The sequence below is a fragment of the Camelus bactrianus genome, chromosome 3 (assembly GCF_048773025.1).
Source record: "Camelus bactrianus isolate YW-2024 breed Bactrian camel chromosome 3, ASM4877302v1, whole genome shotgun sequence".
Classification (NCBI taxonomy): domain Eukaryota; kingdom Metazoa; phylum Chordata; class Mammalia; order Artiodactyla; family Camelidae; genus Camelus; species Camelus bactrianus.
The window spans coordinates 50,423,762-50,440,164 of record NC_133541.1 but is presented as its reverse complement, the minus strand read 5'-3'; the positions used below and the strand labels follow the sequence as shown (position 1 = coordinate 50,440,164).

The following is a 16,403-nucleotide window of genomic DNA, read 5'->3' as shown; positions in this document are numbered from 1 at the left end:
GTGAAGACAGGGAGAAGACAGCCCTCTGTAAGCCACGAAGAGAGGCTTCAGAAGAGCCAGCTCTGCCAACACCTTGATCTTGGACTTCCAGCCTCCAGAGCTGTGAGCTTCCTGTTGTTCAAGCCCCCCCCCCCCCCCGTCTGCAGTGCTTCGTTATGGCCGCCCTAGCCATCTTATACATCCACCTTTTCAAATGCTCCTTTGTCACTGAAGTTTATATAGTATCTAATGCCAGTTTCAGTTTTATGGGAAATTGCCTGTAGGTCTTTGGCAAAGCTTCTTTCCACACAGATTACACAAATAAGGTGCCCATTTCTGAATTATAAAATATTTTTAAAATATTAGAAATTATCACATACTCACATCTTAAAGACTATTACTTAGATACTAACTACAGCATGGCTTTTTACTTGGAAACTTTCTATCATATTTCCATATGCAAAAGACATGTCACTGGAAGTTTAACACAGCTGTCTGTATTTTTAGAAAAGAAGAAACAACGCTGCCAAGATAAAATATTCTGAATACAATGCTTCGAATTTTGAAAATATTTTGATGGGCACCAAACTCCAACATGTAGTGAAAAGAAATACCCTTTTGGAATCCAAACTTACTCAAGTTATTCTTTTTTTTTTTCCAATGTCAACTACATGACTAACGCATACATTTGGTTCTTGATTTAAATTTTATCATAGGCATTATGGCAAAACCATGATGCTTTAACTACATTGAAGAGGAGCTTTTTAGGTAACCTGCAAATATTGAGGCACAGACAAAAGTATAACTGAAAAGGGAAACTAAGAAGATTTCAGATTAATTAGCATACCATATTTTCTCTGTTGATCAATGAAAAGCCAAATAGCATAAACTAACAGTGACACTAAATAAGTAGTTCTAGAATTCTAAAAGCTAGGTGAGGAACAAAGGCACACAAAAAAGTGTTTTCTGTTGGTTTTGCCTTTAAGAAGAGTAATATACAGTTGAGCAATTCTTGGAGCCAATTATATAGCATTTGTCCTACAGGGACTATATTGTTTAAAGAACTTCAAATTTTCTGTAGTCTTGGCTGGTGTCCCTCAGAGGCGTTCTGGTTAAGTTCTTAAATCAACCATCCCCTCCACTATAAATAAAATCAAATACCAATTTGGATTTAATGTTCAGACATTAAGAATTTTGTTCACAAGACAACTTCCAAAACTGGAAAGTAAAGTTCTTTCTAAAGTATTACCTTAAAAAACATTTACAAGTAGCATGGGGCTATTATATGGACAATATTTGAGAAACAAATGATCCTTAAGAAAAGGTGTCTTATGGGAAGAAAAAGTGAAGCTAAAGGGTATTTATGATATCTGAAGATGTTCAGAACGCATGCAAGCACTGGCCACCACAGTCCAAATGATTTGGAAATATTTTCTAAATGGTAATATTAACAAAAGAAGGAAGGGAAGAAAACAACAACAAAGAACTGGCCATTGGTCATGAATATCCTGCTGGCATTACAATAGGATTTATTCTGGTTCTACTCCAGCTTCTCTTAGAGGACAATTTTAAACAGCTTTTTAGAAATGAACAACGTACAGTGTAACGGTTCAGAGCCTGGGCTCCGTAACCAGTCTTCCCTGTTCTACCTCCGGCTTTGCTATTTACTAGCTGTGTGGCCTTGGACAAGTCACTGAACTTCTCTGTGCCTCAGCTACCCCTCTCAAATGGAGACAAGAACAGAATGATCTCAGTGGAATGTTGTGAGTACTAAATGGGCTTCTCTATGTTAAACCTTAGCACAGTGCTTGAAATTTGGCAAGTGTCATACAACTGTTGGTGGCAGTGGTGGTGACAGAGCAATTCAAACACCAATTTCACCCAGAACACAAAGAGCCCAGTAACATGTCTGATGAGGTTGGCTTGAACAAACTAAATGACAATTCCAAGCTGGGAGACAGCTAAACACATTCGAGAATTTTATTTACATACAATTTTTTTTCCACCAGGCTTACCGTTCCCAAAATTCACATTTCCACTGATCTGAGCTGCTCTTATGCACCCAGTACTAGAACAGAACAAAGTGCAAACCATTCTTTCAGAAGCTGCCTGAAAGCAGCTGACCTGAAGGCCTACTGATGAAATCAAATCACAGTTAAACACACATTTAACAAAAACACCAGCCAAGAACATCAGAGGCAAATTTTGTTAGCCAGAGTGATGGTCACTGACAAGCACTCGCCCAGAGATACAGCAGCAAAATGTGGAAACAGAAGATGCTGACACTGCACTGTCCTCGATTCTAGCACAAGGACTGTCCCCCTTCCACCAGCAACGCCTGGACCGGTTTCTTCCAGCCTCCTCCTGTCCCCCCTCACGTCCCCAACTCCCTCCCTGGGGCATACGTGGAGAGCAGAGGCTGAGGCTATGATGAACACCATCAGCGGCTTATTTTGAGCTACTTTCGATTCTGAGAACCGTGAAAGCTCTGGAGTGGCTTGAACAATTTTATCTGGCCCTGACAACCCTCTTAAGAATATATACCCAATTTTCCTTCCACCTCCCTATCACCTCCTCCTAATCTGACTTCTGTCTCCTCCAGAAACTGCTTATCATGCTTAAGTAAACAAACATAAATAGAAGTTTTTGACTAGTTGCAAAACTCCAGTGCCGAACAGCCCACGCTGCATTTCTGATCTAATCCCTATTTGCACACACCAGGATGTTCCTGAGAGATGAAGGCCGAACTTGGTTTTGCTCTCTTCTATCAATGTCCTGGGTGTCCTTGGCCTACACCAGACACAAGATCTGAAGCATTAAGTACATTTTCTCTGCATTTCCCAGGGTTACATTTAATTCCTCATATGTGGAGAGTCTGGTTTTGTATATAATCACTGTTTATTTCCTTAGTACATTTTCTATCTCCTGCAAGTGTGCTGTCAAATGTTTAAAAGCCTTCTATTTCAAAGCACAAGTCGATAGGAAAAGATGGGAGACATAGAAAATGTAGAAATACGTCTTTTAAACAAAAGCAGAATGTGGTTTAATTCAAACCGAGCTTCTGAATTATCCCAAAGCCAGTATGCAAAACCACACTTAACAATGTAGACGGCACTGTGAACGGCAACTTAATGAATCCACACAGCAAAGCCACGTGGACCAAGAGAAGGCATTCTGCAGTATGATCGTTACGGCATTAGAGCTGCAAGATAACACATTAAAGGGGTTACATTTTCTACATGCTGCCTATTTTTAAAATCTCAATTTACTACTTCTTGCATTTTTTTCTTTTTTCTTTAAAGAACATTTGAAACGATACTTTAAAGAACTAGTTCATTGTCTCCTATCCGCTGACAAGAAATAAGAAAGTTGCAGCAGTGACTAAATGAAGAATTACCCACTGCTAAGTATCAGCATAATTTGGATTAGTAAGACCTCTACTTTCAGGCAGTGTCAGAATTATTACTCTCTAATTCCAAGAAGCTGAACACATTCAAGCGTTTCCATTCCTGAAAAATTATCCTACTGACAAACTACGAATATACAAGAAGCCTGGAAACAAGTCTGTGTCCAGTTCTGAAGAGCTCGACCTCACTGCTTGTTTCATGTTTCTGAAACATTTTGCTGTCGGTGATTTATTTCACATCCATGTGGCCGGCCATTTGTTTATTCTATCGCATGCCATCTGTTTTTCGGTAGAGAGGTTTCAAGTTCTTCTCATTCCCTACTTCATATCCCACGGAAAACAATTTATAATAGACATAGATTTAAATCATTTGGATACATGTGGAGCTGGTAACTGGAGCTGCCTTTCATTTCTATTTGGCAAATGCTTTAATGGGATTAGCAAATCGTGTTATTATGAGGTACTTATGGAGACACACCACCTTCTTTTTTTAAACAATGACAAATGATGTGAACAATTTCATTTTGGGTGTTTAACAGCCACAGAGAAGATTTTTACTAAGGTTACAGGAAATTTCCCCAAGAGACGATAAAGCCCTACTACAAACCCTGTCCATCTTTTATTTCTGAGAGTCAACAAGTATGTGGATCAAGATGTGGTCGGGTCTACAGTGAGGAATAAATATCAAGTTGCTTCACTTTTCAGGGAAAAGTTATCATTTGACCCACAGATCTGAAAACCCTGGCTAGTTCTCCTATCTTGTTGGCATCCTCCAAGCTCTCCAACAGTGGTCTCATTTGCCAGATAATCACAAACCCCCGGACTTCCCCAAAGAAAAGTTCATGCCACAAACTCCAGCTCATCAACACCGATTTATTCCCAGTCTAGAGCCCACTTTGATTTGCTCTAAAGAAAGAACCAACCATTCAGAGAAACAGCTTCTTGCAGAAACTCTACAGATGATGATAAAAGCATTAATTACCATTTTTACAAGGATCCTCGCTGCTTTGGTGGAGAGGGGGTATCTGATGGCAGGACCCAGCAGCTATCCACAGTTCATGGCTGACATCCAAGGGCTGAGAAAGGTCCATCTTGAGGTCCACTTGATTTTCATTAGTCCTTAGCAAAGCAGAATGAGACATATCTCGGGGGTACGTGGCATCCTGATGGATATCTGATGGAGTTGGTTTGTTGAAAGTGTTAAGTGACATATGTACTAAAGCCTCATTGATGAAGAATGAATTTTCATGACATAAACTCTCAGATCGATTAAGTTCCATTACCTGTGTGAGCAAAAAGAAAAAATACAGTAACTTCTCCAGCAATCTGTGTAAGTTTTATAAAGTATTTATTCTGAATAGAATTTAGCAGTCAAGATTTTAATACGAGTGACGTCGAAAAGGATATTACCCTTGATCCTTCCTCCCATCCCCTTTTAATGGGCTGGTACCAAAACCTTCCATTCACAATGCACAGCGTGTTTCAAAAGAAACAAAAATCAAACCAAAAAAACACAAGCAGTGGTGCTCATCGCCACTAAAGTGTGTCTACTTTAAGGGAATAATATTTTCACTTTGGCTAAATAAAAGGTGAAAACATTCATGTATACATAAGGTATTTGCAATAAATGTAATTTAGCCAGTTTGAAAGGAAAATCAGATGTAACAGATCATTCTTATAAGCTTACCAACTTTTACAATTTTATGTACTCTCAATGAAAAGTATGTATGTGCACCTAGTACAGAAAAGTAAACTCCTGGGACAAATGGAACTGCCAAGCATGGTTAGAGAGGATGCGAAAGGAAACACAGAACCTTTGGAAAGATTTTATCCAGTACAATCGTTAATTAGTATACGACTCATGTTAACTGTTATTAGGGAAATGAATTTTGAGTTTACTAGGTCAAATTTACAAAAAGAGAATCAGCTTGGAATAACAGAAAAATATTATACTTATTACATTTAGTACCGCTGCACATTAACAGCTAACTGATCTACTAAAAGGTCAATCTAAACAGAACTCTGATGACTAGAGCCTATAAAGGGGGTCCTTCAACTAGAGGAAAACCAGCATTGCTCGCAGTGAGCACGCGTCCAGGACAAACTAGCCTTAATGGGGCAACTTGCTTCTGTGTTTCTTCCTTTGCATGAGGGCATCTCAGAGTCCATGAACCCATGATCCAGCAGCACCGAGGCCCTTCAAATGTCCCTATTTCAAGTCAGGATGCCTATGCATTGTCTCTGAAGGTTCCCAGCCTCTGCTGCCTACATACTGATGAACTCTTGTGAGCTCTTACAGGAGCAGCAAGAAGATGGATGTTTGGTCAATGGCTCGACAACCAGGACGAAACCCGTCTCTGGGAAGCTGCCTTACACTCTGCTTTCGTAGGCACGGAAGACACGTACCTCCATGCTTCCCGGGGAAAACGCTGAGGGAAGGCTACTCTGCCGGCTGTGTTTCCAGCCGCACAGCAGGCTCTGCTGGGCCCGCATCCTCTCCCGCTCCCTCTCCACCAGGCGCTGGCCCTCCCGCAGCCGCTCCAGGTTCTGCTGGTACTCCTGGAGCTGCTGGTCCAGCTCCCCGCGGCTCCTGAGCAGCAGCTCCTCCTGCGACTGGCACTCCCGCTCGCGCTCCTGCAGCCAGCTGGCCTTGGCCGCCTGCTCCCGCTGCTGCTGGTCGCACCTGCGGTGCCAGCGCTGCTGGTCCTGCTGGAACTGATGCTGGAGCTTGTGGATGTTGGCCAGCTCCTCCCGCCGCTTCTCCAGGTTGCGGTACCTCTCCTGGTCCTGAAAGGGGCTGCCTCGGAAAAAGGGGCCGGGGGACAGGCTCTCCTGCTGCTGGAGCACAAGCCTGTGGATCTCAATGTGGCTGTCCTGAATGGTCAAGGCGGCCTGGCGGAGCAGAGAGGAAGAAAGTGAAGGCTTCCATGTTGTTTGCACCTTGGGGTGGAATGACCTCTAAAAATCATGACCCAATTATTCTCTCTTAATATTTCTGTCCCTTCCTCTAAGTTACCTCCAGAGACTGACCTTGGCCCTGCAAATAAGCTTGTCTGCACTTCCTCAGTGGTATGGCCTGGGATTTATGTACAAAAGAAATAAAAGCACAAAAGCAATACTCATCCTCTCTTCTGGAAACATGGTTTATTGCTGGTTGCTGGATAGTATTTAAGCAAGTGTTCTGAAGAAGAATCCAGTACCTAAATTCATGAGACTCTGCATTCCTGTGCTATGTCTCATTTTCTTTCTGAGGTCTCTGGAGTCAATAATTCAGGAGAATTTAAGAATCTATATAAATCTGGTAGTACCCTTTGAGCCTCAAACCAGAAATTACTTAAGCTATACGACATATGTGGAGACATAAAAATAAAAGTCAACCACTTGGAAGCTTTCGGTAAATAATCTCTTTTATGATATAACGTCTGCGAAGACAGTTAATATCTTATTTAGGAGATATGTAAGTGGAAAAACTAGTCTCCTTACTGTTGCTTCTTTGTATTACAGCGGGAGTGGCACACAGAAAACACTCAGCTGAAATTCATTTGCTTAATGGACGGCTAAAAGGAGGCTGTGATGATTAAAGGAAGACAGGTACCCTCAAACCCAAGGGGACATCACTAACTAGATTAAAAAAACATTTCTAGTTACGGTATCTGCCTATGAAAAGTTTGGCAGTATCACGGGAAACAACTGCCAAGTTTTAGAAGGATTCCACAAAACCAAGAAAAACAATCTCTGCGAATGCCCTTGGAAGCTTTTAATTTTAGAAGTTCCCATTGAAAGCACAAAGAAGCAGGAGAGGGACAACTTGAAAATGGCCACATACTGGTTATGTGTGTGCGTTGTGACCCATTAGGAGAAGTTATTACTCTCCTGGGGATAAATTCTCATTTTTCTTTCCTAAAAATTTTAAAAACTGTCCATATAACAGATGCTGGGAAGATGGGGACTTGACCAGTAGTTCGTTGCTAAATCAGCAGTTTCCTATGCTTCCGAAGGTTAAAGAACTAATACGTGTTTTAAACGGGTATGTGTCTTGGAATGAGACTCCACAATGTATTCAGTGGGGCCTTCTGAAATAAAATTCATGTTTTTAAATTTGAAAATCAATTCAGAAAATTTCAAATTCAGATGAATATTCGATTAATGTCTTTCAGCAGTTATTATAAAGGAAACAATGACATCATTGGGAATGGGCCCTAATTACTCTGATCTTTAGACATGAAACAATAAGCCATTCAGGACTCTGCTGACCTAGCTAAAGAGAACTGTAGACTGAACATCACCACTTAATTCTAACAGATCCTAAGGGCATCAACACAGTAAAACAAACAAGCAAAAATCCAGTATTTTATATGCCAACACTGCCACAGGCAATGATAATGCTCATGTAAGGATTACAATTAGATTAATTAAGTGCTACCATGAAGTATTCTTCATATCGACTTAACAGCTGGGACAAGACCACTCTTTCCTGTGGCAGACAGGTGAAGTCTGAAGACTGGATATTCATTTTGGCACTTAGAGTTTATATTTAGGACAGAGAACAGCACTTGCTTTTCAAGTTTAGGGAAACTCCCAGGTCCCTCTCTCTTAACTTTTCTTTGCGGAAGTAAGTGTGTCCTTCCCTTTCTGCCTGGCCTACACCTCAGCCCTAACTCTGTTCTTCTAACACAGGGATCAAAGTTCATTTTCATCTGATTCAAAAATGCTTATGCAAAAGCTTTCATCGTGTCTAAGAGATTCAGCTTCAAAAGAGATGGCGGTGCCATGAATAGAAATCTTCCAAAGCCCATATCCTGAGACTAACTCAAAAGCTTTGGTGAAGAGAACCCACTATAGAGTCGTATATTTCCCATGTTGCTTCAGCCTAATGTGTTGCAAAAACTAGGTTATTTAGGTCACCCAGCTTTTCTGAGCCGTGAATCCACACAGGGCTGCATTCAAGGTTGAAAAGAGCTACGACCTTATTTCCACCAGGCGACACAAGCCAGGACACTCAGAGTTTTTATATCGCAAAAGTTAATGAACTATACTCAAACTATATCCCTTCTCAGCTAAAATTTAAAAGAAAGAAGACTTGTTTTTCATGAGAAATTCATCTCTAAGAATATCCACCCCAGAACGGCATATCTAATGTAATGGCATTTCCACTACATCTGAGTAAGACAAGGATGCTTATTATGGCCACTATTACTTAATACATTTCAGAAGTTGTAGCCAAAGCAGTAAGCCAGGATGAAACTGATGTCATTACTGAAGAATAGCCATAATATTAACACCTTCAAATTTTTACTTTCTTCCTGGAATACTCTAAAAATCAAAAGAAAAACTATTAAAACAAACAAACAAAAAGCAAAATTCAATCAGTCGGCCAGTTAAAAATATATTTTAAAAAATCAATACCTTTTTCATACCAGCAACTGACATTGGGGAAATATAACGAAAAAAAAAACAGTATCTCAGGAATAAACTTACCAAAAACAAAATACATATATACATAGTACCTATATGAAGATAATTACAAAGCTTTCCAGCAGAACATAAAATAACTAACATGTTCTCAGAGGAGAGAACTAATTATTGCAAAAGTGCCAATGCTCCTCAATTTAATTCATAAATACAATAATATTTTAATTTAACTGTCTTAGTAGAAGGTAAGAAACTGGTCAGAGTGATTCAAAAGTTCTTATGAAAGAACCTATCGATAAGCATAGAAAAATAGTAAGAGGAGATTAGCACTGTCATGTTCAAGTGTAATTCAAACCTTTAATAACTAAGACCGTGGTGCTACAATAAGAACAGGCAGATGACCATAGAACATAAAACAAGTCTCGATGCAATCAAAGCATTACTACGAAAACATCAAGTGCAGCACAACTGCATCTTTTTCTGGGGAAAACTTAAAATCAGACTTTATTTTCTTTTAATATTCAACAGATACAAGATACGAAGTAGGGACGGCAAATACACCAGTGTGGGGGGAAAGTATACGTATGACTGAATCACTTGGCTGTGCACCTGAAATGAGCACAATGTTGTAAATCAACTATACTTCAAGTAAAAACTTTTAAAAAAGGGTTTTCTATAAATTTGTCTATACACGTTGCTTTCATAGCATCTTAAAATATTTTTTAACTCATAAATTAAGCAACTGGATGTATTCAGCCTTTCTTGTCCATGACCTAAGGGGAGCCCTACAGTCCTAACTGTTATGATGTCTGTCTTTCCCAGACAGTGAACCGTCTGAGGGTAGACTCTGGGGCCCACCTGCCTCCGTGTGCTCAGTTCTCAGCACAGTGCCTGGCCCAGGGAGGCCCCTCAGGACATGTTAGCTGGATGAACCAACAAAACAATGAAGGGGCATATGAACTATTTAACTGCCCCAAAGGCCTAAGGCCACATGTGGAAGTGAAACAAGTTTAGGTGTGAATTTAAGTTTTCACCAGAAAATGTGAAGTCATGCCACACTCACCTACGAGCTTCACTGTAAACCTCAAGCCAGATCGTAGTCATCAATATTTTTTAAAGATATGAACTGTTTTATGGCTTCAGAGAAGAATGGTATAACACGTAGTAGTGGTGGTGCCTCATGATTACAAAACCAGGTGACGCTCAAAGCATCTAGCTGAGTTACGCTTGGGCGGCAGGGGTGGGAGGGTGGTGTTCTTTTAAGATCATTCACTGCCTCTCAAATGTTCTAATTTTTAAAGTCTGGGACTCATCAAATAAAGGGAATTGCATGAAGGGAAACATTCACAGGGTCCAAGACTAGAGGAGCATAGTTACCTGAAGGCTGTATAAGAGTCGGGTTAAATTCTGTATCGCTTGTATAATCTGGAAAAGAAGATCATTAGTGTCAAATTCTTGCAAAAGCGTTCACTATCCACAAAGAGAGGACGGTGACGTATTTAAGGTGTGCAGAGCTTACCTCTGACTGGGAAGAACCTGGGAAACTTCTATATTCCACCTAAAACACATAAAAACATACAAAAGTGAATACTCTACTTTTGAAAAGCTGCACTACAGTGTTCCACAATGCACGACCTCAGGGCGGTCACTTGACCCTCTCTAAACTCTCCCACAGTGGCTGTTCCCTCCCAGAAATCAAAGCCCACAGAGGTAAACACCACCTGATGCGCATTCCCTCTGTGCCAACTTGGTACGTGAGATGCGTGGCCACTTTCCACCCAAGCACCCCTTAAAACAACTGGGGAAGATGGCGAGGATGCACTGCAAACTCTAAGTGACAATACTGACCTCGTGCCAGCCACACTGTAAATGGCACTCCCTGTGCCCAGGGTGAAGCTGTCTCCCAGGCCAGGCTGGCCCTTGCTCCCTGGAGGCCAGATTTGGGAACTACAGACTTTCTGCCTGGTCTCTAACTCACTTTGAGATTTACGAAGCCAAAACAGCAAGTGGTTAGGAGAAGAAACCAGACCCAGAGAAGGCCCTACATGGGACCCTTAGCTGGCCAGCTCCAGGCCCTACTGCTCAGAGCTCACTGGGCCTGGGCATAGCCGCCTTGGTAGAAGCACTGTCAGCAGAGGCCGTGAATGAGGCTACAGGAGACCCTCTGCTCCTGGGGGAAGGCACCCACTGCCTCACTCATTGTCTCTCCACTGCACACATTAAGGACACATGTAGACAGTGAGGGTTTCCAGTTTCCAGAATTCAACATTTGTCCATACATGTATTGTCTCTTTTCTCTCACTGGGATGTAAGCCAACGAGTGGCAAGATTTCACCTGTGTACTCAGTGCTGTATCTGCAAACCTCAGAATGCTGCCTGGCACGTAACAGGCGCGCACACCCCTTCTGTACAGTGAGCACCCACTGCGTCCTCCACACCTCATGTGATGGGGCCACCTGACTCCCTGCCCTCCGAGAGTCTCAGTCTCGTGTGCACTGCTTGTGGCCTTGTCTGAGCAGCTTTAAATTGAAACCGCAAGAAACAGTTCTCGGGTAACTTCAGACATCGTTAAATTCAGTTAGTTTGGGCTCATGGTGCTATGACGCACTAGCCAGGCCTTTTCTTCCCGCCCCCTCACTCTTCCCCATTCTGCCAAGAGGGCAGCACCTTCAACAGGGGAAGGACAAACGATGGGAAAGGAGATGAAGTTTAGTCATTAGATCTGTGCCCAACCCCCTGGAAGACACGAAGGCTAAAGACCCCCGTTCTGGAGTAATTCTGGAGTTCTCTCTGCTCTTCTGGTTCTGTCCTTTTGTAATAAGAAGATCATATGGGATAGAATTTTTAAATTCTATAAAAATTAGAAACACAGAAATGAGCTGGATTATGCCGCTTGTAGTTACTTACTCCCGAGAACCACTAGGCTTGCGGCAAGACGGGAATGTTGAAGGAAGTCTTTCTAACGGAGCCAGCCCACCACCTTGTGGTGAATGTGCGCAGCTGCAGTTAGCAATTTACACACGGGATTTTTTTGCCATTTGGGTTACAAATTCAGATTTTTGAAAAATTCTGCCAGAAGTGCTTTTCTTTTTAACCTTGCCATATTAAGAAATAGAATTACAAAATATCCATCACATGCTATTTTTAACGTTTGATTTCCAATGATTCTGCCCTACGTATCAGTTCATTTTGCTTCTCAAAATGCCTTATGAATGGCAAAATTTTCCAGGTAGGCTCATCCAAAGAGGAACCTGGACACCTCATCCCTCACCTGTGACTGAATCAGGGAAGGGAAGGACAGGAGGGGTGAAGCCCCCCGAGCTTTCCATTCAAGAGAACACTGTTCTAACCAGCCCTGCTCTGCTTCCGTCCTCTAATAACATAGAAGCAGTTGGAACCACAGTCTTAAAAGTGAGGTCTGCACTGAAAAGGATGGACGAGCAGGAACATTTTCAGAAGAAAATAGGTTTGAAAGCTTACAGTCAAAGTAAGTGGAGCAGAATACTGCATGCATTCCTTTCTTCATTTTGGCCTATGATGTTAAAAAAAAGCATAGCCATATTTTCTATGGATTTTAAAATATCTTTGGATTTGGCTTCTCAATCATATGTAATATATACAAAAATACACACAATATTCAAAATGTTCCACATATCAGGATCTGACGATGTCATTTTACCGCGTTAACACATATTGGTACCTGTAATGTGGCTACTTTGATTTTAGATAAAGCTAAACTTTAAACTCTTGAGCCCCAGACAATCCTGGAGAGGCCTACTGGCCACCTCCCAGAATCATATTCTTATTCTGTCTCTGACATCTCAGTTCCATTAGAAGTTAATAGGATATTTCACACATTTAATTGTTATAACAGTGTGTTATAACCTATGTGTATAGTACATCAAAAAGAAAGAAGGAAGGAAGGAAAGGAAAGGAAAGGAAAGGAAAGGAAAGGAAGGAAGGAAGGAAGGAAGGAAGGAAGGAAGGAAGGAAGGAAGGAAGAAAGAAAGAAAGAAAGAAAGAAAGAAAGAAAGAAAGAAAGAAAGAAAGAAAGAAAGAAAGAGAGAAAGAAAGAAAGAAAGAAAGGAGCAAGCATTTGGAACTACTTTGCCCCAGGTAAAAATTGGTTAGGTTGGTTACAAGTCTATCACCAAAAAAGGTAGGTGACAATCGGGGCGGGGACAGGAAAACAATCGGAAAGGAGAGGAAGGTAAAAGAAAGGGAAAGAAGCCAGAACAGTCCAAACTCAAAATGATTTCTGCCACTTTAGCACCATCTGGTTGCACAAGGGCTTGGGTGCCCAGGACCACCCCTCAGCCTAGAGACGCTGGATGTAGCGGGTGAGAAGCGGGAGGCTGGCAGGGCGGAAGTGAGACCAGAAGCAAGAGCGCAGACACACAGATAAACGTTTGAGTTTTAAATCTTTTTAATAACTTTTCATTTGTTCTTTGTTTACACCTACATGACATCAGAAAAGCAAGAACATTTTAGAAAAAAGTCAGAAAGTTTAAGAATGAATACTGAAATTGAGGACAATTCAGGAAAACACTTGCGTGCTATTCACTGCCATGGACAGACCAGAACCCGAGGTTGTTTTATGACACAAAGCAACCCATGCTGTTTACTAACAAATCAGTTCACAATACCTTCTCCCCTGCATCAGGGACTGCCAGGTCGGCTCCCACACCCTGGGTCCCAGGATCCACATCCCAACAGCCTCTTCCTCCTGTCCCTTCTGTGACTAGTGCTGGAAGCACACCATTGAGACAGAAACAAAAAGGACATCATCAAACAGCAGCCAGCGGACTGGGTTCTTCTGTGTACAGCCGACACATATTCCAAAACAAGACAATCACAAGATCACACATAGCGAATATTCTTACACGAGGTGCGACAGCGGTACAGAGCCAGGTGCTGGGTTCCTGCCCTCAGGGAGCTTACATGCTAACAGATGCCAAACTGACCAACAGCCTCCACTGTCACTCATCTTTTTACTTTTCTTTCTTTCTAGCGGAGGGATGTCTGTGTGATGTCTGTTGTACCAAGAGGGTAGGATCTGGCGTCTCATTTTCACCTAATGGGAAGAGCTGCCTGCAAATGGTAAAATTAAAAACAGGCGCCATAGACGAAAAGCAAGGGCTGGCAGACTGGCTAGGGAGACTGGTCTGGGAAAGGCTCCCTCCTGGCCAGTACAAGAGCGGCAGACCATAAACAAGGTTAGCAAGGAGGAGGAGTCCAGTGGCAGGAATGAAACCTCTTTCTAAGCAGGTGAAGATGCCAGTACTCTATGAGCTCAGTCACACAGACTGAGAAGTTGTCATGACCTCCAAGTAATTCATTTTTTGAAATAATCTTCAAGTGTGTTTTTTCCCTTACAATTCTTGCTTATGCTCTAAATTCACCAATGCCGTAAATACTGTGTATTTAACACATGAAAACACAGGAATATTTCTAGTCCAGAAATATGTTTTAAGTACCAAATATAGATTTTCACTCCACCCATTTAATCTCTGGCAGTGGGATTTTGTTTATTTCTTTACCCACATGAACTCAGTTAAAACTTACATCATGCTCACCGTGCACGGATTAAAACAAGACTTTCCAAAGACCTTTCTTTCTTCATTGGAACCAGGTCCAATCAGGACCCTGGTGAAACAGATACTCACTTCATGACACTTTCTAATTTTTTTTTTTCCCAGTGCTATCTTGAAACTTTATTTCTGACGAAGGAAATACTTTTTATTTAAATTAATTAGAAAACACTTAGGTCTATGGGAAAAGACAGTCTTTGAAGATTCCAAAGGTCTCTTTTATTGCAAAGATGCTTTTGTTTAAGCCAAAACTGCTTCAAATTACATGAGCTAAAAATTAAGTTTATTTTGCCCAAGCTAGTCAATGCTTTTTCACGACAGAGAAGGAACATCTCACAGACTTTTCTGTCACTCAAAAAAATTGTTTCACTCTTGGGTACTATTCTTAATTCTTAGAGAGATGCCAAAAGTGTTACTAAAGAATTAGCCAATCTCGCTTCCCTTCATAGATATGAGGACCATCAGACGGGGAAGGGAGCTGATGGTGAGCCGGATGAAGGCAGAAGGATGGCAAGCCTCAGGTCCCTCTGCTCCTATATCCTATTTCAGAGTCAACAAGAGGGTGTCCATAATTTTACAGGAAGTAGATTATATCCATCCACCTGATTAGGTATATTGAGGACTAAAAATAGGGGGCTTGACTTGGTCTCCAGCCTCAGACTGACATGCGACTAACGTGGAAGGATCCAGTCCTCAAAGTCGATCATGGAACTGACCCATTCAGTGACAGATCCTCATTTAGGATAGTGCTTTTCACCCTTATCAATGTTATAAAGAGAACCAAACTCTTGCAGCACCGTGTTCCAATGCAGCCCAGCCCAAGACTAAAGCAGTCCAAACCCTACCAACCTGCCCCTCCTCTACATGAACCCACTGGAAAGAGCCTCTCAATGGTTCTAGCAGATGTCATGGGAGATGTGGGTACAGACAGGGAGAGCCCTGGTGGCGTGGTCTGAGGGGAGGGTGGGTGCGGCCCCGAGCAGCTGCAGGAGCCGAGCGGAGCCTCTCCTGCTGTCCCTGGGGTGAGGCTGAGAGCAGCAGATCCCTACGTGTATTTTTAGAGAGAACTTCCTCAATGGCATAATGAGGTTCTTCTTTAAAAAGGAAATCACCCAGGGCAGGACAAGTCCCCTGACGAATCTGGGCTGTGTCGAAATGAAAAACATATGTGCACATTCTGAAAATAGAAACCCAGGATTAGATAAAGTAGAACTAAGGGGAAAATAATTATTGGGGCTGGTGGAAAAAAAAAAGAAGTACCGAATTTAAAACCTTTACTGCTTCCATACATCTTAATTAACCAAGAGATGCTGTTAAAGAAATTCTAAGGCAGTTTAATCCTCCAGGCTCTAGCTACTGAAGACACTTTCTCTTGTGCATAGAAGACCTAGTGCAAGCACGGTTTTTCACCATCAGAACATAATGAAAGACACATTCTTCATGTTCATACCACAGGAACCCCTAGGGAATTAAGTATTTAGCTCACAGCTATACCTGTAACAATATAATTAGGTTCTGGGAAATTACCTAAATCAATTCTCTACATTCTATTTTTCTGTATTTAAAATCTATTAAAACGCTGCTTAGTAAGTGAATTCTGACCTGAATTAAAGGGTATGACAATATTTTGGCACTTCTGCCTTTACCACAACACCCAGCCTCATGTGTTGTGTGTGTGTGTGTGTGTATGCATTAGGTTCTAGTTTCCTGAGTTAACGTTTTCTCAGTTGATGATGTGAGATGAAGGTAAAAGCCTTGCTCTCTAATGATCTGCAGGGAGCCGCTTCCAAAAAAGCAAACAATGGAAACGCTCTTTCAAGACTGTCCTCAGTAAGTCACGCCACATGCGAGGCAGGGGAGGGTCTCGGGAGGGACGCAGCCTGCCTGGGTGACAGCGCTGTCACCTACCAGCTATTCTTTATGTCCTCTTTCCTGGAACACCAGGGTCATGATCATCCATAATGGAGGCTAGCATATTTATTCTCAGGTTTTTTCTAAAAAATACATTCAGTGCC

At 41.8% G+C, this 16,403-nt stretch overlaps 1 protein-coding gene across 6 annotated transcripts in view; it reads right to left on the bottom strand.

The window, feature by feature from the left end:
* Positions 1–16,403, bottom strand: part of ARHGEF28 (Rho guanine nucleotide exchange factor 28) — a 276,756-nt gene that overhangs the window by 23,362 nt on the left and 236,991 nt on the right. For all 6 annotated transcript variants that reach the window (XM_074359759.1, XM_074359771.1, XM_074359768.1 and 3 more), the window contains 5 exons: positions 13,444–13,544; positions 10,317–10,355; positions 10,175–10,222; positions 5,792–6,277; positions 4,368–4,668 (listed from right to left, as the gene is read on the bottom strand). In XM_074359759.1, the coding sequence (XP_074215860.1) occupies positions 4,368–4,668; positions 5,792–6,277; positions 10,175–10,222; positions 10,317–10,355; positions 13,444–13,544 (975 nt within the window). The remainder of the gene's footprint in view (positions 1–4,367; positions 4,669–5,791; positions 6,278–10,174; positions 10,223–10,316; positions 10,356–13,443; positions 13,545–16,403) is intronic.